This window comes from Physella acuta, unplaced genomic scaffold (genome assembly GCF_028476545.2).
Source record: "Physella acuta isolate Inbredline_101_S28 unplaced genomic scaffold, ASM2847654v3 ptg000079l, whole genome shotgun sequence".
Classification (NCBI taxonomy): Eukaryota; Metazoa; Mollusca; class Gastropoda; family Physidae; genus Physella; species Physella acuta.
The window spans coordinates 3,100,525-3,126,732 of NW_026731599.1; the positions used below are offsets into that span (position 1 = coordinate 3,100,525).

Sequence of the window (26,208 nt, forward strand, 5' to 3'; positions counted from 1 at the left end):
ATTTCGTTGGCCATTTTGTTTGACTAGTAATAGATGCTTCTAAAAAGATAGTATCAAAACATCTGATCAAGTGTCTTAGTTGTTTGAGTAATTGCTGGTTGGGTTGGTGTTTTAGTACAAAGTTTTCTACGCCCACTAGGCCATATGAACAGAGCCGGCGTTAGGGGGTGGCGAACGGGGCGGTCGCCATAGGTCCCGCGCTTGAAGGGGCCCCGCGCTTCAGCACTGTCATTGTTACCTGAATTAGTTCGTAAACTTAAAAAAAATTGTTGCTGAATTCAATTGGGAAAAACTAAATGGTCGAATGCCGACGTTGTTGATTGTTATAACTGAGGCCACGGTTGATGTTGGTGAGTCCCACCTGAACTGGGACAGGCCGTAATTCGATACAAAAATAGTGTCACACCTACTCTTTGTGTAGGGTACGGTCGCCTGGCATTTGACCTGAGCTGACTGGAGATGGCGGTCGAGAATTAGCCCACGACGTAAAGAGATACCCTATTGTATGCGGACCGATGAAGACGTCCTTTTAGTGAGCAGACGGGATGTCTATAGTAGACAGTTAGTGACCTGATGAACTCTAGTCCTGACTTTCTTGTTGTAGATGTCGTATAATGTCGTATATGTACAGTGTTTCTTCCAGACTTTTTTCTCCGGGGGGGGGGGGGGGAAAGGGACACTTGAAATTTTCGGGGGGGGGGGGGGGGGGGCGGTAGACTTTCTTCGGGGGGGGGGGGCGGACACTGTTAAAAGTATATATTTTCTCTATAAATTATATAAATTTCATTTCGCCTACTTGTCTTGGTGTAACAAAATTAACATTCAGTTGCGTGCAGAGGGGTGGGAGGAGGGCGACGAGGAGGGGGGGGGGGGGCTTAGGATCTATATCAGGCGGCATTAAACAGAGTGATTTATTATTATTTTTTGGAAGAAAGTTAAAACTGTTGTTATGTTGTGTCACCTTAAGGATTCACCCGTTCAATAATTAAGACAATAATGTTTTTGGTTTTAAAATATTGTATGAATTCTAAACAAATTTTGAAGTCTATACTGTTTTGATACATCAGGCCGAGTTCACTGTATTGTAAACTTTATTTTCCTAATTATTCGGCACGTGATTAAATTTTCTTAAGTGATTTGGTATGAATTACATAACTGTTAAATGTGATTTAATATCTTAGCAAAGGAAAAAAAAACTACGAACATATATATATATATATATATATATATATATATATATATATATATATATATATATATATATATATATATATATATATATATATATATATATATATATATATATATATATATATATATATATATATATGGAAAGGCCCCGCGCGAATGGTTGGCCCTAGGCCCCGCGTATTCCTAACGCCGGCTCTCATATGAAAAGAGGAGGAAAAAAAAAACAGCTATGTTGGTTACAATCAAGATGGAGCTGCTAATATCAGCCGATGAAACACGAAATCTCAAACGAATTAGGGAGAATCTGAATTTTTTTTTAAATCGTTGTTTGAACACCGAGACATTGTGAGAACGACCAGAGAAAAAAACTATTTTTAAACTTTAGTTGCGGTAGTGAGAGAGAGGGAGGGTGAGAACAGCGTGAGAGAGAGAGGGGGTGAGAGAGAGAGAGAGGGAGGGAGAGACAGAGAGAGAGATTAGATAGAGAGAGAGAGAGAGAGAGATGTGCCTGCATCTTAGAAAAGTTTGCCCAACATTGGGACCAAGAAAACTTTTACGGATGAAAGTGATCACATGAGCGCTGAATCATGCAACGTCACATTTGATATGGCAAGTGTAAAAATAAGAATCACGTGACCTACCCAGATGTGGGCCACTGTCTCACAACACAGAGTCAACTAACTTGAGCAACCAGACTGCTAAGGTGGACATGATGAGCAAGGCGAGCAGATGGCAGACAGTGACATGGACAGTGCTGGGTCTCCTGTGTCTGGTCAGCCGGGGTCAAGCACTGGCCAAGTGTGAATACAACGCTGCCAGCTGTTCGTGCATGACGGAGAAAGGGGAGATCAGTCTCAAATCGTTGAGCAAGAGCGAGCCGTAAGTATCTGTCACTGTGTGGTTGGGTAGCCTCCCCTCAACATGATTTGAATGATACACATCTTACGGTAGGATTGAATAATAGTACAAGCGAAATTATTTAAAATTAACTTTCTAAAAGTTACGGAAAAGACAAATTAAAATTTAAAGAAGGAAAGTGTATATTCGACTGCAACTGTATTTTCTTTATTGTTTAAAAATTTCGAGTTGTCAATTCATCATTATATTTCCAGTTTATCTCGAGATAACACAATATCTCGAGGGTCTGTGTGTTTATATATATATATATATATATATATATATATATATATATATATATATATATATATATATATATATATATATATATATATATATATATCAGAGGCGTATCCAGGTTTTCGTTGTAGGGGGAGCGAAAAGAGCAAAAAAAGGCGCCGAATTTTTAACACGTTCTATTCTATACGACTATTATATATATATATATATATATATATATATAATTACTAGCTGTATGTCATTATTTCGCTATGATGTAAAATAAATTGAAAGTAGCACTCTGAAGAAATAAGAAAAAACACACAATGTAGGCCGACAAAACAAAAATGGTATCAATCTAAACAAAAAAAAATATATATACACACACTACAACCAAAAACAATGATCGTAACACAATCTGTTTTGTAATTCTTGTAAAAAAAAATTTCTTACATAATAATTCCTGGGAAATTATTTGAGACGAGTGAAATAGGGGAAATAGTCACTCTCTTAATATAAATATGTATAAATCTAGACATTTAATTATAAATGTCAAAACAAATACATAATTACTTTAGAATATAATGCCATTGCTTAACACTATTCGTGTTTACAAAATGTTTTTGTCTATAATCTGAATTTAATATATCGTCATCATAAATGCTTAAGTCTTACAGCATAATGAAAGTTTTTAAAATCAGAGTTGGTATAAAAGCACGCTTTTCGAAAGAATGGAAACATTCGGAATAACAGCCTACATTTAACAAAATATCGGTAACTACTGCTTCTTTGTGTTCTTTAAAGATCATTTTTTAACATAGTGATTGGTATTCACCACTGTCCGTTAACTTTAGGTCAATTATCCAACCCAGTGTATACCTAGGTGTGACATTAATGTCGCTCTACACAACTGTGGTGGTGAGGTGTGTGTGTGGGGGGGGGGGGGGATAACCAACTCAGAGTGAACATAGCGTCAGTTTTTAGATGACTGTTCTAAACATACATATATATTACACAAATATATATTACACAAATATATATTACAGAAATAGATTTAAATAAGTAGCAGTGGTATTATGACAATATTTTTTTTACAGAAGGGTCCATGGGGGAGGGGGTTGTAACTGTTTCATATAATTTGTAATCATAATCACTATCGCCCAAACTGTAAGAATACTACTACTTCATCGTGATGACGTAGTGAATTTCCCCACCACTACGCAGTTTGCTCATAAGTAAATTTAAATAGAGGTGCCACATCAGTTGTATTTGTTTCTGTATTGTAATTTTTTTAAATTTAATCACACGATTCAAACTGTATATATAAAGTAATTATGTGTGAAGTTTTATGTATAACATTTTCTAATTCAATTATTCGTAAGCAAATACATTATACAGTTGCCCTAAACTTTACATCCCTCTTGCCAAGTGGTACTACCGTAGAGGTTTTTTAAACATTGCAATGCATCGTAATGGTTATTTTTAGAATGGCAAACTGATGCAGCTGTTAATACGTGTTGTAAACGTAGACACTACTAGACTAGTACAATAATGCTTAATTGCTGCATGAAAAGAAATCTTGTGATTTACATAGATGTGCCGACCAAAAATGTTTTTTTAACAAATATCATTGTTTAAAACTTTGAGTTTAAAAAGTTTCGAAAAAGGCGCCACTTTGATGAAAATGGCCAGAGGGGGAGCGGCTGCTCCCCCTGCTCCCCCCCCCCTGCGTACGCTACTGATATATATATATATATATATATATATATATATATATATATATATATATATATATATATATATATATATATATATATATATATATATATATTCATGTGTATGCGAGTATTGTGTCGAGTTATTTTCTCCTAAGCATTAATTTATGCCAAAACATTTTATGTTTTATATATATATATATATATTATCTGTAAGTAAGTCCATAATTATGCAACTCCTTTTCAGCGCTTTTTTCGAGAAAAGGGATATAACCAAAGAATTTTAACCTCTAAAAATCTCATATGCTTATCCGAGTTGTATTTCTTTGATAATATATTAATCTTATTAAGTCTTTTTTTTTTGTTACCGTAATTTTGTAACGGTGTGTTATGAGGGGAGGGGGTGGGGGTTAGATGGTGTGATGTCACACTTTTGCATTATAAAAAAGCAGTGTTAGAAAACGAGTTTTAGCCGTTATTTCGCATTTTAGAAAACGGTTTTAATAAATTGTAACAGGAATTGATTAAAATACTCTTTGTTCACAGAGTTCTGACAAGATTTTGGAAAAATATCGATGTTTTAAGAAAAATTCAACAGCAATTTTGAGGGGGAGGGGGGGGGGTTGTAGGCTGAAGTGTGACGTCATTATAGGGGGGTCTGGCTTTTTGTGACGACGTGTGACGGAGGGGAGGGTGGGGAAGGTAAAAATCGTCAAAAAAGCGTGACGTCATTTATGGATGACCCCCTAGCAACTTTTTTTTATCTCCTTAATAAAAGATTGTAACAAATAAGCCAAAAAATGTCATTGAAAAATAATTTACAAGTTAATTGTTTTTTTAAATTAATGTTTATAATTTCATTAACTTGTCAGGCATATAGTAGTGGTTAAGTAAATCTATTTTTAAAAAATCCCACCTCTAGCTTTTCCTAAATATTTTGAAGGGTCATAGTAGCAACAACGCAGAATCAAGATTATCAATCATTCCGGCCACTGTTAAAATGAAAACAAAATATAAAAAATTATATTAAAAGGAATTTTAAAGTTGAATGGTTTTGAGATTTGACCAAGTATTTATAATTTTCTGTTTGTTTCAGTTCACATACTTCCTTTGCCAAACATTGTTTTAAATATTTTTGTATCCGCCTAAGCTTTAGTTATTAATTTATGAAAAGATAGAGAGCTCCTATATTTAAACTATATTAGTAGCATATAGATCTATATTTTTTCGGATGGTGTTTAATGAAGCCTATTATCTGTTTAAGGTGTAGAGCATTGGTTTGCAACTTAACATATCTAAGTTTGTTCAATTGTATTGCCTTTATAAATACCAGATTATAACTTATGCATTTTCGTTTTAAATAAAAATTAATTAACTTATTAAACTAAAGTTGAATTATCTAAGTAAAAAAAAAAAAGGATTTTTTAAAATGTATATTAATAATAAAATGAAAAAGGGCAAAAACTCTAGCCAAATATATAGTATAAACGTAAATTTACTGTTTATTTCCCTTTGACCACAAGAAACCCTACGAGGAGAAATAATTAAACAAGTATTCTTGAAAGCGGACAAGTTCAAATAGATCTACACAATGGTATGTGGGTCTTTAAATAAAATGACATAGCTGAGTACTAAGTTAAAATTCACTTAATGATACTGCCAGCAAAGAGTTTGTGATTTAATATTGTTGTAATATTTTTACAAATTCAAATTCTGAGTTAATTAGGGACCTACATTTTTATGAAGGGAATAATTTACACCGAAATTAAATGACAAAAAAGTTGAAAAAACAAAGAAATGAATAATTATTGCAATTTGTTATAGAAGTTAGGTAAAATTGGCGCTAGGACTAGGGCTATTAAACATTTTATGAATATTACCTGTAGAACTGTAGGCCTATAATACTGGAGACTAGTCTACATCACATCATAATCTATATATATAATTCTCTGCATGGATACCCTAGAAAACACCAAGCTGTAGGCGCGCCTAGCCGCCCCCTCTCTTCCTCTCTAAGCATATCCCTAGCACCCCCACATGGTCTGTTGAGCTGTGGTTCACGCTAAATGTTTACAAATCATAGAGCCGGGTTTAGTGACGGCTATTAGGGGCAGATAATTTCGTTTGAAACGATTTTAAACTTAGGGGAGGTAACTAAGAGGAGGCTGCTTTCAGGGGGGGGGGGGGGGGGTCGGGGTTGGGGGAAAGGAGAGGGGAAAGGAGGGTGGTGTATGTTCAACAGCTGGGTGCCCTCAGTCTTAGTTCAACCTACTGCTAGTGTTTTAAAGCAAATATTTTTAGTGGCAGCATTGGTACTGTCGAATTCACAAATTATGAATTACTGAAAAGTAGAAAAACAACAACTAAATAGCGGTGTATGATACGCCGCGGGTCGGCTCGTTAAATAATAATACGAGACCATCATTAGGTAAGTGGGCGATACAAGCAAACTGTTCACATATCATTTCCTCTTGTCCTGCTATGATCTGTCTCCAGATAGTGAAATTAATGATAATTTTAATGATAATGTTAATGAAAATGTCAATGACATGACATAATCATTAACATAAATTATGTTAATGATATTATTTATTGTAATGTCAATAATGTGTCAAGCCTATCAAAAGTGAGACGCATGGCCATAGGATGGGCCATAGAGTTTGTACACATATCATTTTTTAAACATAGTTAGATCTAGATCTAGATCTATAATATTGTCATATATGTTATGTAGATATTAATTAATAAGATATGGGGTCATCCGTAAGTGACGTCACGCTTTTTTGATGATTTTTACCTCCCCCCCCTCCCCTCCGTCACACCTCAGCCTACAACCCCCCCCCCCCCCCCCCCCTCAAAACTGCAGTTGAATTTGTTTTAAAACATCTAGATCTAGATCTATATTTTTCCAAAATTTTGTCTGAATCTGTCAAAATAGAGTATTTTAATCAATTCATATTACAATTTATTTAAAAAGTTTTCTAAAACGCGAAATAACATCTAAAATTCGTTTTCTAACATTGCTTTTTTATAATGCAAAAGTGTGACGTAGCACCATCTGAAACCCTCCCCCCCCTCCCCCTCATCACACACCATCACAAAATTACGAATTCCCCCTACGAGTGTGACGTCATTTATGGACAACCCCTGTAAAAGTAATCACAAATGGTAAAATAAACTAAAATGGTCACGTGGGTATGAACTTAATTACAAATGCTAGCTAAAATAAATTAAAATTGTTATGTAGATTCTAGGTCGGAAAGTAATTTCAAATGCTAAAATAAATTAAAATTGTCCTAAAATAAACTAAAATTGTCATGTAGGTATGAAAGTGACTTCAAAGCAAAGAATGAGCAGTACTATTGGGAGCCATGTCAAGATTTTACTATGGGAACAGTTAAAGCTGGGGTAAGTAACTCAGTCTTAGTTCAACAGCTGGGAGTGCCCTCAGTCTTAATTCAACAGCTGGGAGTGCCCTCAGTCTTAATTGTAGTCAACAGCTGGGTGTGCCCTCAGTCTTAGTTCAACAGCTGGGAGTGCCCTCAGTCTTAGTTCAACAGCTGGGAGTGCCCTCAGTCTTAGTTCTAGTCAACAGCTGGGGGTGCCCTCAGTCTTAATTCTAGTCAACAGCTGGGGGTGCCCTCAGTCTTAGTTCAACAGCTGGGAGTGCCCTCAGTCTTAGTTCAACAGCTGGGGGTGCCCTCAGTCTTAGTTCAACAGCTGGGGGTGCCCTCAGTCTTAGTTCAACAGCTGGGAGTGCCCTCAGTCTTAGTTCAACAGCTGGGAGTGCCCTCAGTCTTAGTTCAACATCTGGGAGTGCCCTCAGTCTTAGTTCAACAGCTGGGGGTGCCCTCAGTCTTAATTCAACAGCTGGGAGTGCCCTCAGTCTTAGTTCAACAGCTGGGAGTGCCCTCAGTCTTAGTTCAACAGCTGGGGGTGCCCTCAGTCTTAGTTCAACAGCTGGGAGTGCCCTCAGTCTTAGTTCAAGTCAACAGCTGGGAGTGCCCTCAGTCTTAGTTCAACAGCTGGGGGTGCCCTCAGTCTTAATTCAACAGCTGGGGGTGCCCTCAGTCTTAGTTCAACAGCTGGGGGTGCCCTCAGTCTTAGTTCAACAGCTGGGAGTGCCCTCAGTCTTAGTTCAACAGCTGGGAGTGCCCTCAGTCTTAGTTCAACAGCTGGGAGTGCCCTCAGTCTTAATTGTAGTCAACAGCTGGGGGTGCCCTCAGTCTTAATTCAACAGCTGGGAGTGCCCTCAGTCTTAGTTCAACAGCTGGGGGTGCCCTCAGTCTTAGTTCAACAGCTGGGAGTGCCCTCAGTCTTAATTCAACAGCTGGGGGTGCCCTCAGTCTTAGTTCTAGTCAACAGCTGGGGGTGCCCTCAGTCTTAGTTCAACAGCTGGGGGTGCCCTCAGTCTTAATTCAACAGCTGGGGGTGCCCTCAGTCTTAGTTCTAGTCAACAGCTGGGGGTGCCCTCAGTCTTAGTTCAACAGCTGGGGGTGCCCTCAGTCTTAATTCAACAGCTGGGGGTGCCCTCAGTCTTAGTTCTAGTCAACAGCTGGGGGTGCCCTCAGTCTTAATTCAACAGCTGGGGGTGCCCTCAGTCTTAATTCAACAGCTGGGAGTGCCCTCAGTCTTAGTTCTAGTCAACAGCTGGGGGTGCCCTCAGTCTTAATTCAACAGCTGGGAGTGCCCTCAGTCTTAGTTCAACAGCTGGGGGTGCCCTCAGTCTTAGTTCAACAGCTGGGAGTGCCCTCAGTCTTAGTTCAACAGCTGGGGGTGCCCTCAGTCTTAATTGTAGTCAACAGCTGGGGGTGCCCTCAGTCTTAGTTCAACAGCTGGGAGTGCCCTCAGTCTTAATTCAACAGCTGGGGGTGCCCTCAGTCTTAGTTCAACAGCTGGGGGTGCCCTCAGTCTTAATTGTAGTCAACAGCTGGGGGTGCCCTCAGTCTTAGTTCAACAGCTGGGAGTGCCCTCAGTCTTAGTTCAACAGCTGGGGGTGCCCTCAGTCTTAATTGTAGTCAACAGCTGGGGGTGCCCTCAGTCTTAATTCAACAGCTGGGGGTGCCCTCAGTCTTAGTTCAACAGCTGGGAGTGCCCTCAGCCTTAGATCAACAGCTGGGAGTGCCCTCAGTCTTAGTTCAACAGCTGGGAGTGCCCTCAGCCTTAGATCAACAGCTGGGAGTGCCCTCAGTCTTAGTTCAACAGCTGGGAGTGCCCTCAGTCTTAGTTCAACAGCTGGGAGTGCCCTCAGTCTTAGTTCAACAGCTGGGGGTGCCCTCAGTCTTAGTTCAACAGCTGGGAGTGCCCTCAGTCTTAGTTTAACAGCTGGGGGTGCCCTCAGTCTTAGTTCAACAGCTGGGGGTGCCCTCAGTCTTAGTTCAACAGCTGGGAGTGCCCTCAGTCTTAGTTCAACAGCTGGGAGTGCCCTCAGTCTTAATTCAACAGCTGGGGGTGCCCTCAGTCTTAGTTCAACAGCTGGGAGTGCCCTCAGTCTTAGTTCAACAGCTGGGAGTGCCCTCAGTCTTAGTTCAATTCAACAGCTGGGAGTGCCCTCAGTCTTAGTTCAACAGCTGGGGGTGCCCTCAGTCTTAATTCTAGTCAACAGCTGGGAGTGCCCTCAGTCTTAGTTCAACAGCTGGGGGTGCCCTCAGTCTTAGTTCAACAGCTGGGGGTGCCCTCAGTCTTAGTTCAACAGCTGGGAGTGCCCTCAGTCTTAGTTCAACAGCTGGGGGTGCCCTCAGTCTTAGTTCAACAGCTGGGAGTGCCCTCAGTCTTAGTTCAACAGCTGGGAGTGCCCTCAGTCTTAGTTCAACAGCTGGGGGTGCCCTCAGTCTTAATTCTAGTCAACAGCTGGGAGTGCCCTCAGTCTTAGTTCAACAGCTGGGGGTGCCCTCAGTCTTAGTTCAACAGCTGGGGGTGCCCTCAGTCTTAGTTCAACAGCTGGGGGTGCCCTCAGTCTTAGTTCAACAGCTGGGGGTGCCCTCAGTCTTAGTTCAACAGCTGGGAGTGCCCTCAGTCTTAGTTCAACAGCTGGGAGTGCCCTCAGTCTTAATTCAACAGCTGGGGGTGCCCTCAGTCTTAGTTCAACAGCTGGGAGTGCCCTCAGTCTTAGTTCAACAGCTGGGAGTACCCTCAGTCTTAATTCAACAGCTGGGGGTGCCCTCAGTCTTAGTTCAACAGCTGGGAGTGCCCTCAGTCTTAGTTCAACAGCTGGGAGTGCCCTCAGTCTTAGTTCAACAGCTGGGAGTGCCCTCAGTCTTAGTTCAATTCAACAGCTGGGAGTGCCCTCAGTCTTAATTCAACAGCTGGGGGTGCCCTCAGTCTTAATTCTAGTCAACAGCTGGGAGTGCCCTCAGTCTTAGTTCAACAGCTGGGGGTGCCCTCAGTCTTAATTCAACAGCTGGGGGTGCCCTCAGTCTTAATTCAAGTCAACAGCTGGGAGTGCCCTCAGTCTTAATTCAACAGCTGGGGGTGCCCTCAGTCTTAATTCAAGTCAACAGCTGGGGGTGCCCTCAGTCTTAATTCAACAGCTGGGGGTGCCCTCAGTCTTAATTCAAGTCAACAGCTGGGGGTGCCCTCAGTCTTAATTCAACAGCTGGGGGTGCCCTCAGTCTTAATTCAAGTCAACAGCTGGGAGTGCCCTCAGTCTTAGTTCAACAGCTGGGTGTGCCCTCAGTCTTAATTCAACAGCTGGGGGTGCCCTCAGTCTTAGTTCAACAGCTGGGAGTGCCCTCAGTCTTAATTCTAGTCAACAGCTGGGGGTGCCCTCAGTCTTAATTCTAGTCAACAGCTGGGGGTGCCCTCAGTCTTAGTTCAACAGCTGGGAGTGCCCTCAGTCTTAATTCAACAGCTGGGGGTGCCCTCAGTCTTAGTTCAACAGCTGGGGGTGCCCTCAGTCTTAATTCAACAGCTGGGGGTGCCCTCAGTCTTAATTCAAGTCAACAGCTGGGAGTGCCCTCAGTCTTAGTTCAACAGTTGGGTGTGCCCTCAGTCTTAATTCAACAGCTGGGGGTGCCCTCAGTCTTAGTTCAACAGCTGGGGGTGCCCTCAGTCTTAGTTCAACAGCTGGGGGTGCCCTCAGTCTTAATTCAACAGCTGGGGGTGCCCTCAGTCTTAATTCAAGTCAACAGCTGGGAGTGCCCTCAGTCTTAGTTCAACAGCTGGGTGTGCCCTCAGTCTTAATTCAACAGCTGGGGGTGCCCTCAGTCTTAATTCTAGTCAACAGCTGGGAGTGCCCTCAGTCTTAGTTCAACAGCTGGGGGTGCCCTCAGTCTTAGTTCAACAGCTGGGGGTGCCCTCAGTCTTAGTTCAACAGCTGGGAGTGCCCTCAGTCTTAGTTCAACAGCTGGGAGTGCCCTCAGTCTTAGTTCAACAGCTGGGAGTGCCCTCAGTCTTAATTGTAGTCAACAGCTGGGGGTGCCCTCAGTCTTAATTCAACAGCTGGGAGTGCCCTCAGTCTTAGTTCAACAGCTGGGGGTGCCCTCAGTCTTAGTTCAACAGCTGGGAGTGCCCTCAGTCTTAATTCAACAGCTGGGGGTGCCCTCAGTCTTAGTTCTAGTCAACAGCTGGGGGTGCCCTCAGTCTTAGTTCAACAGCTGGGGGTGCCCTCAGTCTTAATTCAACAGCTGGGGGTGCCCTCAGTCTTAGTTCTAGTCAACAGCTGGGGGTGCCCTCAGTCTTAGTTCAACAGCTGGGGGTGCCCTCAGTCTTAATTCAACAGCTGGGGGTGCCCTCAGTCTTAGTTCTAGTCAACAGCTGGGGGTGCCCTCAGTCTTAATTCAACAGCTGGGGGTGCCCTCAGTCTTAATTCAACAGCTGGGAGTGCCCTCAGTCTTAGTTCTAGTCAACAGCTGGGGGTGCCCTCAGTCTTAATTCAACAGCTGGGAGTGCCCTCAGTCTTAGTTCAACAGCTGGGGGTGCCCTCAGTCTTAGTTCAACAGCTGGGAGTGCCCTCAGTCTTAGTTCAACAGCTGGGGGTGCCCTCAGTCTTAATTGTAGTCAACAGCTGGGGGTGCCCTCAGTCTTAGTTCAACAGCTGGGAGTGCCCTCAGTCTTAATTCAACAGCTGGGGGTGCCCTCAGTCTTAGTTCAACAGCTGGGGGTGCCCTCAGTCTTAATTGTAGTCAACAGCTGGGGGTGCCCTCAGTCTTAGTTCAACAGCTGGGAGTGCCCTCAGTCTTAGTTCAACAGCTGGGGGTGCCCTCAGTCTTAATTGTAGTCAACAGCTGGGGGTGCCCTCAGTCTTAATTCAACAGCTGGGGGTGCCCTCAGTCTTAGTTCAACAGCTGGGAGTGCCCTCAGCCTTAGATCAACAGCTGGGAGTGCCCTCAGTCTTAGTTCAACAGCTGGGAGTGCCCTCAGCCTTAGATCAACAGCTGGGAGTGCCCTCAGTCTTAGTTCAACAGCTGGGAGTGCCCTCAGTCTTAGTTCAACAGCTGGGAGTGCCCTCAGTCTTAGTTCAACAGCTGGGGGTGCCCTCAGTCTTAGTTCAACAGCTGGGAGTGCCCTCAGTCTTAGTTTAACAGCTGGGGGTGCCCTCAGTCTTAGTTCAACAGCTGGGGGTGCCCTCAGTCTTAGTTCAACAGCTGGGAGTGCCCTCAGTCTTAGTTCAACAGCTGGGAGTGCCCTCAGTCTTAATTCAACAGCTGGGGGTGCCCTCAGTCTTAGTTCAACAGCTGGGAGTGCCCTCAGTCTTAGTTCAACAGCTGGGAGTGCCCTCAGTCTTAGTTCAATTCAACAGCTGGGAGTGCCCTCAGTCTTAGTTCAACAGCTGGGGGTGCCCTCAGTCTTAATTCTAGTCAACAGCTGGGAGTGCCCTCAGTCTTAGTTCAACAGCTGGGGGTGCCCTCAGTCTTAGTTCAACAGCTGGGGGTGCCCTCAGTCTTAGTTCAACAGCTGGGAGTGCCCTCAGTCTTAGTTCAACAGCTGGGGGTGCCCTCAGTCTTAGTTCAACAGCTGGGAGTGCCCTCAGTCTTAGTTCAACAGCTGGGAGTGCCCTCAGTCTTAGTTCAACAGCTGGGGGTGCCCTCAGTCTTAATTCTAGTCAACAGCTGGGAGTGCCCTCAGTCTTAGTTCAACAGCTGGGGGTGCCCTCAGTCTTAGTTCAACAGCTGGGGGTGCCCTCAGTCTTAGTTCAACAGCTGGGGGTGCCCTCAGTCTTAGTTCAACAGCTGGGGGTGCCCTCAGTCTTAGTTCAACAGCTGGGAGTGCCCTCAGTCTTAGTTCAACAGCTGGTAGTGCCCTCAGTCTTAATTCAACAGCTGGGGGTGCCCTCAGTCTTAGTTCAACAGCTGGGAGTGCCCTCAGTCTTAGTTCAACAGCTGGGAGTACCCTCAGTCTTAATTCAACAGCTGGGGGTGCCCTCAGTCTTAGTTCAACAGCTGGGAGTGCCCTCAGTCTTAGTTCAACAGCTGGGAGTGCCCTCAGTCTTAGTTCAACAGCTGGGAGTGCCCTCAGTCTTAGTTCAATTCAACAGCTGGGAGTGCCCTCAGTCTTAATTCAACAGCTGGGGGTGCCCTCAGTCTTAATTCTAGTCAACAGCTGGGAGTGCCCTCAGTCTTAGTTCAACAGCTGGGGGTGCCCTCAGTCTTAATTCAACAGCTGGGGGTGCCCTCAGTCTTAATTCAAGTCAACAGCTGGGAGTGCCCTCAGTCTTAATTCAACAGCTGGGGGTGCCCTCAGTCTTAATTCAAGTCAACAGCTGGGGGTGCCCTCAGTCTTAATTCAACAGCTGGGGGTGCCCTCAGTCTTAATTCAAGTCAACAGCTGGGGGTGCCCTCAGTCTTAATTCAACAGCTGGGGGTGCCCTCAGTCTTAATTCAAGTCAACAGCTGGGAGTGCCCTCAGTCTTAGTTCAACAGCTGGGTGTGCCCTCAGTCTTAATTCAACAGCTGGGGGTGCCCTCAGTCTTAGTTCAACAGCTGGGAGTGCCCTCAGTCTTAATTCTAGTCAACAGCTGGGGGTGCCCTCAGTCTTAATTCTAGTCAACAGCTGGGGGTGCCCTCAGTCTTAGTTCAACAGCTGGGAGTGCCCTCAGTCTTAATTCAACAGCTGGGGGTGCCCTCAGTCTTAGTTCAACAGCTGGGGGTGCCCTCAGTCTTAATTCAACAGCTGGGGGTGCCCTCAGTCTTAATTCAAGTCAACAGCTGGGAGTGCCCTCAGTCTTAGTTCAACAGCTGGGTGTGCCCTCAGTCTTAATTCAACAGCTGGGGGTGCCCTCAGTCTTAGTTCAACAGCTGGGGGTGCCCTCAGTCTTAGTTCAACAGCTGGGGGTGCCCTCAGTCTTAATTCAACAGCTGGGGGTGCCCTCAGTCTTAATTCAAGTCAACAGCTGGGAGTGCCCTCAGTCTTAGTTCAACAGCTGGGTGTGCCCTCAGTCTTAATTCAACAGCTGGGGGTGCCCTCAGTCTTAATTCAAGTCAACAGCTGGGAGTGCCCTCAGTCTTAGTTCAACAGCTGGGAGTGCCCTCAGTCTTAGTTCAACAGCTGGGGGTGCCCTCAGTCTTAGTTCAACAGCTGGGAGTGCCCTCAGTCTTAATTCTACAGCTGGGAGTGCCCTCAGTCTTAATTCAAGTCAACAGCTGGGAGTGCCCTCAGTCTTAGTTCAACAGCTGGGGGTGCCCTCAGTCTTAGTTCAACATCTGGGAGTGCCCTCAGTCTTAGTTTAAGTAAAATAAAACACTACATAAGTTGTAAGGTGAAAGATAGGCAAATCTTCAAACAACCTCCATGACTTATCGCTTATCTATTAAATAGTTTACTAGAGGTGCCAAAAAAAATATTAATTTGAATAGTTTTCTGTTAATTATTATTAAAATAAGGCATACCAAAGAATGACACAACTATAAAAAGAAATTTATTCAACATTATTATTATCAACAAAGAAACATAAGAATAAAACAAACACTAGAAACCACAACACCCATCAAACCTCACTGTTTAAATATTTTTGACAGTCTGGCTATAGCTGAATTACTCTTTTCATAATTTTTGACTGCTAGAAATGAGATAAAGATGTATTTAAACCACAATTATATCAGGCCCGAAACAAGTTAGAGTAAATTTTTGTATGATTTGTTGTCTCTCATATATATATTTCTGTTATGATGGTAGTGATGGTCAGTTCTGTGGCTGTGATTACTGTAATGAAGGTAGTGTTAGATGGTAGTGATGGTCAGTTCTGTGGCTGTGATTACTGTAATGAAGGTAGTGTTAGATGGTAGTGGTGGTCAGTTCTGTGGCTGTGAGTAATGTAATGAAGGTAGTGTTAGATGGTAGTGATGGTCAGTTCTGTGGCTGTGATTACTGTAATGAAGGTAGTGTTAGATGGTAGTGGTGGTCAGTTCTGTGGCTGTGAGTAATGTAATGAAGGTAGTGTTAGATGGTAGTGATGGTCAGTTCTGTGGCTGTGATTACTGTAATGAAGGTAGTGTTAGATGGTAGTGATGGTCAGTTCTGTGGCTGTGATTACTGTAATGAAGGTAGTGTTAGATGGTAGTGATGGTCAGTTCTGTGGCTGTGATTACTGTAATGAAGGTAGTGTTAGATGGTAGTGATGGTCAGTTCTGTGGCTGTGATTACTGTAATGAAGGTAGTGTTAGATGGTAGTGGTGGTCAGTTCTGTGGCTGTGATTACTGTAATGAAGGTAGTGTTAGATGGTAGTGATGGTCAGTTCTGTGGCTGTCAGTAATGTAATGAAGGTAGTGTTAGATGGTAGTGATGGTCAGTTCTGTGGCTGTGAGTAATGTAATGAAGGTAGTGTTAGATGGTAGTGATGGTCAGTTCTGTGGCTGTGATTACTGTAATGAAGGTAGTGTTAGATGGTAGTGATGGTCAGTTCTGTGGCTGTGATTACTGTAATGAAGGTAGTGTTAGATGGTAGTGATGGTCAGTTCTGTGGCTGTGAGTAATGTAATGAAGGTAGTGTTAGATGGTAGTGATGGTCAGTTCTGTGGCTGTGATTACTGTTAAGAGCTGTCAATTTCTCTGCCCAGGCTGTACAGGTCCAAGTCCCAGCCATGTATTACGACATTGGTGCCCACGTCAATGCTGGCAGTGCTGTGGACCAAGATGGCGTGCCACTCTTTTATATGGTGGCTGTTGATGGTCAAAGGTCAGTTCTAAAAATATTTTCTGATTTTTTTAAGGAGTCAAATTGTCAACATGTAGTCATCGATAAGTCAGTCCTGGTGAGGTGGTCAGTCCTGGTGAGGTGGTCAGTCCTGGTGAGGTGGTCAGTCCTGGTGAGGTGGTCCTGGTGAGGTGGTCCTGGTGAGGTGGTCAGTTCTGGTGAGGTGGTCCTGGTGAGGTGGTCAGTCCTGGTGAGGTGGTCAGTCCTGGTGAGGTGGTCCTGGTGAGGTGGTCAGTCCTGGTGAGGTGGTCAGTTCTGGTGAGGTGGTTAGTCCTGGTGAGGTGGTCAGTTCTGGTGAGGTGGTCAGTCCTGGTGAGGTGGTCAGTCCTGGTGAGGTGGTCAGTCCTGGTGAGGTGGTCAGTCCTGGTGAGGTGGTCAGTTCTGGTGAGGTGGTCAGTCCTGTTGAGGTGGTCAGTTCTGGTGAGGTGGTCAGAGGTGGTCAGTCCTGGTGAGGTGGTCAGTCCTGGTGAGGTGGTCAGTCCTGGTGAGGTGGTCAGTCCTGGTTAAGTGGTCAGTCCTGGTCAGGTGGTCCTGGTGAGGTGGTCAGAGGTGGTCAGTCCTGGTGAGGTGGTCAGTCCTGGTGAGGTGGTCAGTCCTGGTGAGGTGGTCAGTCCTGGTGAGGTGGTCCTGGTGAGGTGGTCAGTCCTGGTGAGGTGGTCAGTCCTGGTGAGGTGCTCCTGGTGAGGTGGTCAGTCCTGATGAGGTGGTCAGTCCTGGTGAGGTGGTCCTGGTGAGGTGGTCAGTCCTGGTGAGGTGGTCAGAGGTGGTCAGTCCTGGTGAGGTGGTCAGTCCTGGTGAGGTGGTCAGTCCTGGTGAGGTGGTCAGTCCTGGTGAGGTGGTCAGTCCTGGTGAGGTGGTCAGTCCTGGTGAGGTGGTCCTGGTGAGGTGGTCAGTCCTGGTGAGGTGGTCAGAGGTGGTCAGTCCTGGTGAGGTGGTCAGTCCTGGTGAGGTGGTCAGTCCTGGTGAGGTGGTCAGTCCTGGTGAGGTGGTCAGTCCTGGTGAGGTGGTCCTGGTGAGGTGGTCCTGGTGAGATGGTCAGTCCTGATGAGGTGGTCAGTCCTGGTGAGGTGGTCAGTCCTGGTGAGGTGGTCAGTCCTGGTGAGGTGGTCAGTCCTGGTGAGGTGGTCAGTTCTGGTGAGGTGGTCAGTCCTGGTGAGGTGGTCAGTCCTGGTGAGGTGGTCCTGGTGAGATGGTCAGTCCTGGTGAGGTGGTCAGTCCTGGTGAGGTGGTCAGTTCTGGTGAGGTGGTCAGTCCTGGTGAGGTGGTCCTGGTGAGGTGGTCCTGGTGAGATGGTCAGTCCTGGTGAGGTGGTCAGTTCTGGTGAGGTGGTCAGTCCTGGTCAGGTGGTCCTGGTGAGGTGGTCAGAGGTGGTCAGTCCTGGTGAGGTGGTCAGTCCTGGTGAGGTGGTCAGTCCTAGTGAGGTAGTCAGTCCTGGTGAGGTGGTCCTGGTGAGGTGTTCAGAGGTGGTCAGTCCTGGTGAGGTGTTCAGTCCTGCTGAGGTGGTCAGTCCTGGTGAGGTGGTCAGTCCTGGTGAGGTGGTCAGTCCTGTTGAGGTGGTCAGTCCTGGTGAGGTGGTCCTGGTGAGGTGGTCCTGGTGAGGTGGTCAGTCCTGGTGAGGTGGTCAGTTCTGGTGAGGTGGTCAGTCCTGGTGAGGTGGTCCTGGTGAGATGGTCAGTCCTGGTGAGGTGGTCAGTTCTGGTGAGGTGGTCAGTCCTGGTCAGGTGGTCCTGGTGAGGTGGTCAGAGGTGGTCAGTCCTGGTGAGGTGGTCAGTCCTGGTGAGGTGGTCAGTCCTGGTGAGGTGGTCAGTCCTAGTGAGGTAGTCAGTCCTGGTGAGGTGGTCCTGGTGAGGTGTTCAGAGGTGGTCAGTCCTGGTGAGGTGGTCAGTCCTGGTGAGGTGGTCAGTCCTGGTGAGGTGGTCAGTCCTGGTGAGGTGGTCAGTCCTGGTGAGGTGGTCAGTCCTGGTGAGGTGGTCAGTCCTGGTGAGGTGGTCAGAGGTGGTCAGTCCTGGTGAGGTGGTCAGTCCTGGTGAGGTGGTCAGTCCTGGTGAGGTGGTCAGTCCTGGTGAGGTGGTCAGTCCTGGTGAGGTGGTCAGTCCTGGTGAGGTGGTCAGTCCTGGTGAGGTGGTCAGTCCTGGTGAGGTGGTCCTGGTGAGATGGTCAGTCCTGGTGAGGTGGTCAGTCCTGGTGAGGTGGTCAGTCCTGGTGAGGTGGTCAGAGGTGGTCAGTCCTGGTGAGGTGGTCCTGGTGAGGTGGTCCTGGTGAGATGGTCAGTCCTGATGAGGTGGTCAGTCCTGGTGAGGTGGTCAGTCCTGGTGAGGTGGTCAGTCCTGGTGAGGTGGTCAGTCCTGGTGAGGTGGTCAGTTCTGGTGAGGTGGTCAGTCCTGGTGAGGTGGTCAGTCCTGGTGAGGTGGTCCTGGTGAGATGGTCAGTCCTGGTGAGGTGGTCAGTCCTGGTGAGGTGGTCAGTTCTGGTGAGGTGGTCAGTCCTGGTGAGGTGGTCCTGGTGAGGTGGTCCTGGTGAGATGGTCAGTCCTGGTGAGGTGGTCAGTTCTGGTGAGGTGGTCAGTCCTGGTCAGGTGGTCCTGGTGAGGTGGTCAGAGGTGGTCAGTCCTGGTGAGATGGTCAGTCCTGGTGAGGTGGTCAGTCCTAGTGAGGTAGTCAGTCCTGGTGAGGTGGTCCTGGTGAGGTGTTCAGAGGTGGTCAGTCCTTGTGAGGTGGTCAGTCCTGGTGAGGTGGTCAGTCCTGGTGAGGTGGTCAGTCCTGGTGAGGTGGTCAGTCCTGGTGAGGTGGTCAGTCCTGGTGAGGTGGTCAGTCCTGGTGAGGTGGTCAGTTCTGGTGAGGTGGTCAGTCCTGTTGAGGTGGTCAGTCCTGGTGAGGTGGTCCTGGTGAGATGGTCAGTCCTGGTGAGGTGGTCAGTCCTGGTGAGGTGGTCAGTTCTGGTGAGGTGGTCAGTCCTGGTGAGGTGGTCCTGGTGAGATGGTCAGTCCTGGTGAGGTGGTCAGTTCTGGTGAGGTGGTCAGTCCTGGTCAGGTGGTCCTGGTGAGGTGGTCAGAGGTGGTCAGTCCTGGTGAGGTGGTCAGTCCTGGTGAGGTGGTCAGTCCTGGTGAGGTGGTCAGTCCTAGTGAGGTAGTCAGTCCTGGTGAGGTGGTCCTGGTGAGGTGTTCAGAGGTGGTCAGTCCTGGTGAGGTGGTCAGTCCTGGTGAGGTGGTCAGTCCTGGTGAGGTGGTCAGTCCTGGTGAGGTGGTCCTGGTGAGGTGGTCCTGGTGAGGTGGTCAGTCCTGGTGAGGTGGTCAGAGGTGGGCAGTCCTGGTGAGGTGGTCAGTCCTGGTGAGGTGGTCCTGGTGAGGTGGTCAGTCCTGGTGAGGTGGTCAGAGGTGGTCAGTCCTGGTGAGGTGGTCAGTCCTGGTGAGGTGGTCAGAGGTGGTTAGTCCTGGTGAGGTGGTCAGTCCTGGTGAGGTGGTCAGAGGTGGTCAGTCCTGGTGAGGTGGTCAGTCCTGGTGAGGTGGTCAGTCCTGGTGAGGTGGTCAGTCCTGGTGAGGTGGTCAGTCCTGGTGAGGTGGTCAGTCCTAGTGAGGTGGTCAGTCCTGGTGAGGTGGTGCTATAAATTATAAACATTCACCTATTTATTTTCCCTCTAGAACAACATTTGTTCGTTGCATCTGTTCTGATGAGCTAAGTTTTCAGTTTGAGAAAGAAGATCCACAGACAAATTATGTGAGTATAGAATCCACAGACAAATTATGTGAGTATAGAATCCACGGACAAATTATATGAGTATAGAATTAACAGACAAATTATGTGAGTATAGAATCCACAGACAAATTATGTGAGTATAGAATCCACAGACAAATTATGAAAGTATAGAATCTACAGACAAATTATGTGAGTATAGAATCAACAGACAAATTATGTGAGTATAGAATCCACAGACAAATTATGAAAGTATAGAATCTACAGACAAATTATGTGAGTATAGAATCAACAGACAAATTATGTGAGTATAGAATCCACAGACAAATTATGAAAGTATAGAATCTACAGACAAATTATGTGAGTATAGAATCCACAGACAAATTATGTGAGTATAGAATCCACAGACAAATTATGAAAGTATAGAATCTACAGACAAATTATGTGAGTATAGAATCAATAGACAAATTATGTGAGTATAGAATCAACAGACAAATTATGTGAGTATAGAATCCACAGACAAATTATGAAAGTATAGAATCTACAGACAAATTATGTGAGTATAGAATCCACAGACAAATTATGAAAGTATAGAATCTACAGACAAATTATGTGAGTATAGAATCAATAGACAAATTATGTGAGTATAGAATCCACAGACAAATTATGTGAGTATAGAATCCACAGACAAATTATGTGAGTATAGAATCCACAGACAAATTATGAAAGTATAGAATCTACAGACAAATTATGTGAGTATAGAATCAATAGACAAATTATGTGAGTATAGAATCCACAGACAAATTATGTGAGTATAGAATCCACAGACAAATTATGTGAGTATAGAATCCACAGACAAGTTATATAAGCCTGTGTGAGTATAGAATCCATTGAGTTGATAGTTGGTCCAACAATTCAATAATTTAAAACAATATTTTAAAAAATCAACTGATTTATTTTATAACCAATACATGAATCAACTGATTTATTTTATAACCAATACATGAATCAACTGATTTATTTTATAACCAATACATGAATCAACTGATTTATTTTATAACCAATACATGAATCAACTGATTTATTTTATAACCAATACATGAATCAACTGATTTATTTTATAACCAATACATGAATCAACTGATTTATTTTATAACCAATACATGAATCAACTGATTTATTTTATAACCAATACATGAATCAACTGATTTATTTTATAACCAATACATGAATCAACTGATTTATTTTATAACCAATACATGAATCAACTGATTTATTTTATAACCAATACATGAATCAACTGATTTATTTTATAACCAATACATGAATCAACTGATTTATTTTATAACCAATACATGAATCAACTGATTTATTTTATAACCAATACATGAATCAACTGATTTATTTTATAACCAATACATGAATCAACTGATTTATTTTATAACCAATACATGAATCAACTGATTTATTTTATAACCAATACATGAATCAACTGATTTATTTTATAACCAATACATGAATCAACTGATTTATTTTATAACCAATACATGAATCAACTGATTTATTTTATAACCAATACATGAATCAACTGATTTATTTTATAACCAATACATGAATCAACTGATTTATTTTATAACCAATACATGAATCAACTGATTTATTTTATAACCAATACATGAATCAACTGATTTATTTTATAACCAATACATGAATCAACTGATTTATTTTATAACCAATACATGAATCAACTGATTTATTTTATAACCAATACATGAATCAACTGATTTATTTTATAACCAATACATGAATCAACTGATTTATTTTATAACCAATACATGAATCAACTGATTTATTTTATAACCAATACATGAATCAACTGATTTATTTTATAACCAATACATGAATCAACTGATTTATTTTATAACCAATACATGAATCAACTGATTTATTTTATAACCAATACATGAATCAACTGATTTATTTTATAACCAATACATGAATCAACTGATTTATTTTATAACCAATACATGAATCAACTGATTTATTTTATAACCAATACATGAATCAACTGATTTATTTTATAACCAATACATGAATCAACTGATTTATTTTATAACCAATACATGAATCAACTGATTTATTTTATAACCAATACATGAATCAACTGATTTATTTTATAACCAATACATGAATCAACTGATTTATTTTATAACCAATACATGCTAATGTTTGGAAATTTGTTTTGAACATTACACCAATGGGAGGCAAATATTTTAAATTAGTCTTCAATTAAAAACAAACAGTAAATAGGCCTATAAACCAAACGCTATTCCTAATTTCATAAAAGTTTTGTAGTGTATATGTATGTGGGGTTTAAACTATTTCTTTCATTTCCCCAGCACTTCACGCTCAAGGCCAAAAACTGCTGTCCTGGACATTCTGACAGTGGTGGGTCATCAAGTTTGTCTGTTGGATCTATTTTGGTCATTGTGTAAGTCCTTGAGATCTCAGCTGGTGGAGTTATAGACTAGAGACATCTCAGCTGGTAGAGTTATAGACTAGAGACATCTCAGCTGGTAGAGTCATAGACTAGAGACATCTCAGCTGGTAGAGTTATAGACTAGAGACATCTCAGCTGGTAGAGTTATAGACTAGAGACATCTCAGCTGGTAGAGTTATAGACTAGAGACATCTCAGCTGGTAGAGTTATAGACTAGAGACATCTCAGGTGGTAGAGTTATAGACATCTCAGCTGGTAGAGTTATAGACTAGAGACATCTCAGTTGGTAGAGTTATAGACATCTCAGCTGGTAGAGTTATAGACATCTCAGCTGGTAGCGTTATAGACATCTCAGCTGGTAGAGTTATAGACTAGAGACATCTCAGCTGGTAGAGTTATAGACTAGAGACATCTCAGTTGGTAGAGTAATAGACACCTCAGCTGGTAGAGTTATAGACATCTCAGCTGGTAGAGTTATAGACATCTCAGCTGGTAGAGTTATAGACATCTCAGCTGGTAGAGTTATAGACTAGACACATCTCAGCTGGTAGAGTTATAGACATCTCAGCTGGTAGAGTTATAGACTAGAGACATCTCAGTTGGTAGAGTTATAGACATCTCAGCTGGTAGAGTTATAGACATCTCAGCTGGTAGAGTTATAGACTAGACACATCTCAGCTGGTAGAGTTATAGACATCTCAGCTGGTAGAGTTATAGACTAGAGACATCTCAGCTGGTAGAGTTATAGACATCTCAGCTGGTAGAGTTATAGACTAGAGACATCTCAGCTGGTAGAGTTATAGACTAGAGACATCTCAGCTGGTAGAGTTATAGACTAGAGACATTTCAGCTGGTAGAGTTATAGACTAGAGACATCTCAGCTGGTAGAGTTATAGACTAGAGACATTTCAGCTGGTAGAGTTATAGACTAGAGACATCTCAGCTGGTAGAGTTATAGACTAGAGACATCTCAGCTGGTAGAGTTATAGACTAGAGACATCTCAGCTGGTAGAGTTATAGACATCTCAGCTGGTAGAGTTATAGACTAGAGACATCTCAGCTGGTAGAGTTATAGACTAGAGACATCTCAGCTGGTAGAGTTATAGACTAGAGACATCTCAGCTGGTAGAGTTATAGACATCTCAGCTGGTAGAGTTATAGACTAGACACATCTCAGCTGGTAGAGTTATAGACTAGAGACATCTCAGCTGGTAGAGTTATAGACTAGAGACATCTCAGGTGGTAGAGTTATAGACTAGAGACATCTCAGCTGGTAGAGTTATAGACTAGAGACATCTCAGCTGGTAGAGTTATAGACATCTCAGCTGGTAGAGTTATAGACATCTCAGCTGGTAGAGTTATAGACTAGAGACATCTCAGCTGGTAGAGTTATAGACATCTCAGCTGGTAGAGTTATAGACTAGAGAAATCTCAGCTGGTAGAGTTATAGACATCTCAGCTGGTAGAGTTATAGACATCTCAGCTGGTAGAGTTATAGACATCTCAGCTGGTAGAGTTATAGACATCTCAGCTGGTAGAGTTATAGACATCTCAGCTGGTAGAGTTATAGACATCTCAGCTGGTAGACTTATAGACTAGAGACATCTCAGCTGGTAGAGTTATAGACATCTCAGCTGGTAGAGTTATAGACTAGAGAAATCTCAGCTGGTAGAGTTATAGACATCTCAGCTGGTAGAGTTATAGACTAGAGACATCTCAGCTGGTAGAGTTATAGACATCTCAGCTGGTAGAGTTATAGACATCTCAGCTGGTAGAGTTATAGACTAGAGACATCTCAGCTGGTAGAGTTATAGACATCTCAGCTGGTAGGGTTATAGACATCTCAGCTGGTAGAGTTATAGACTAGAGACATCTCAGCTGGTAGAGTCATAGACTAGAGACATCTCAGCTGGTAGAGTTATAGACTAGAGACATCTCAGCTGGTAGAGTTATAGACATCTCAGCTGGTAGAGTTATAGACTAGACACATCTCAGCTGGTAGAGTTATAGACTAGAGACATCTCAGCTGGTAGAGTTATAGACATCTCAGCTGGTAGAGTTATAGACTAGAGACATCTCAGCTGGTAGAGTTATAGACTAGAGACATCTCAGCTGGTAGAGTTATAGACTAGAGACATCTCAGCTGGTAGAGTTATAGACTACCTGATGTTTTTTCTAACTTTTCTCTCTGCCGTGTTTTAGGTTTTTCTCTTTGTTGGTTTGCTACCTTCTGCTGGGCATCATCTACCAGAGCAGCATCAGGAAGGCTAGTGGCAGGGAGATCATTCCTAATGCTGGACTTTGGTTGGCCATACCTGGTTTAATTAAGGTCAGTATTTGCTTGCCAGTGGACACAATAGTTTTCTTGGTTGGCTAATCCAAAGGCTAGTCAGAAGAAATAGTTCAGTAGTTGATATAAATGATTTCACAAGATTCAATGGTTGTTGCTTCAGTAGACCATTTGCCAGCATCTACAGTTGGAATACCAGAAATTGTTATGAAATATTGTTAGTCTGCAATTAAATAGAAATCACCTTTTCTCACATCACCTCCCCCCTCCCCACACACTAACTAGCACCATTAAACTCCCACCTATCAGTGTTTTAAATATTTTATTTTGTGTGCCATTATTTAACCTGACATGGTTTATAAAGAGTACACCACCAAGTTAACTGAGCTGTCCATGAATAGGTTTTATCCTCTCTTTTAGGATGGTGTTCTGTTCAGCTTTACTTGTGGGAAAAAATCCAGTTACAGCAGTATATGATCTCAATGGGACTAACAAGGGAGGAAACTTTAGGGATTTACTTCCCTTGTGTTTTAGGTCTGCATAATAGGATCTGTCTAGTCAATGATATTAATGTAATGAGTGCTGCTAAATTATTTATTCATGACATGCAAGTTCTGTACATTGACATGTGACTATTGTGAATGTAGGCTTGTGACAATTGTTTGGGTTTGTGACTATTGTGGTTAGGGTTGTGACAGTTGTGCATATAGGAAAAAATGTTACAACAAATTATATGAATGAGTTTTGTAGCATGAAAGTTGGGTACATTGACATGTTGTGTTTGACAATGTGTATTGATTAAAATAAAACCAGGATGTTGTGTCGTTGCTTTCTGGTCTAAAAACATTTGGTTATTGTGGTCGGCACTGAGCCTCGTCTGGTCAGTGCTGTTGTAAAGTGCACCTGGTCAGTGCTGTTGTAGAGTGCACCTGGTCAGTGCTGTCGTAGAGTGCACCTGGTCAGTTCTGTTGTAGAGTGCACCTGGTCAGTGCTGTCGTAGAGTGCACCTGGTCAGTTCTGTTGTAGAGTGCACCTGGTCAGTGCTGTCGTAGAGTGCACCTGGTCAGTTCTGTCGTAGAGTGCACCTGGTCAGTGCTGTTGTAGAGTGCACCTGGTCAGTGCTGTTGTAGAGTGCACCTGGTCAGTGCTGTTGTAAAGTGCACCTGGTCAGTGCTGTTGTAGAGTGCACCTGGTCAGTGCTGTTGTAGAGTGCACCTGGTCAGTGCTGTTGTAGAGTGCACCTGGTCAGTGCTGTTGTAGAGTGCACCTGGTCAGTGCTGTTGTAGAGTGCACCTGGTCAGTGCTGTTGTAAAGTGCACCTGGTCAGTGCTGTTGTAGAGTGCACCTGGTCAGTGCTGTTGTAGAGTGCACCTGGTCAGTGCTGTTGTAGAGTGCACCTTGTCAGTGCTGTCATAGAGTGCACCTGGTCAGTGCTGTCGTAGAGTGCACCTGGTCAGTGCTGTTGTAAAGTGCACCTGGTCAGTGCTGTCGAAGAGTGCACCAGGTCAGTGCTATTGTAAAGTGCACCTAGTTAGTGCTGTTGTAGAGTGCACCTGGTCAGTGATGTTGTTGTTCA

The 26,208-nt window shown here is 43.8% G+C and overlaps 1 protein-coding gene across 1 annotated transcript; it reads left to right on the forward strand.

Annotated features, from left to right (window-relative positions):
- The first annotated feature begins 1,849 nt into the window (after positions 1–1,849).
- Positions 1,850–26,015, forward strand: LOC131954619 (uncharacterized). The gene is made up of 7 exons (XM_059318399.1): positions 1,850–2,070; positions 7,346–7,430; positions 16,017–16,135; positions 19,791–19,866; positions 22,242–22,333; positions 24,545–24,671; positions 25,053–26,015. Exons 1-7 carry the CDS (start codon positions 1,901–1,903, stop codon positions 25,107–25,109), a joined length of 726 nt encoding a protein of 241 aa, XP_059174382.1. The 5' UTR covers positions 1,850–1,900; the 3' UTR covers positions 25,110–26,015.
- Positions 26,016–26,208: the final 193 nt, after the last annotated feature.

Coding starts and splice junctions, on each gene's coding strand:
- LOC131954619 (XM_059318399.1), top strand. CDS start 1,901: ATGATGAGCAAGGCGAGCAGATGGCAGACAGTGACATGGACAGTGCTG. Junction 7,431..16,016: donor TGGGAACAGTTAAAGCTGGG/GTAAGTAACTCA, acceptor TTCTCTGCCCAG/GCTGTACAGGTCCAAGTCCC. Junction 16,136..19,790: donor GTGGCTGTTGATGGTCAAAG/GTCAGTTCTAAA, acceptor TTTTCCCTCTAG/AACAACATTTGTTCGTTGCA.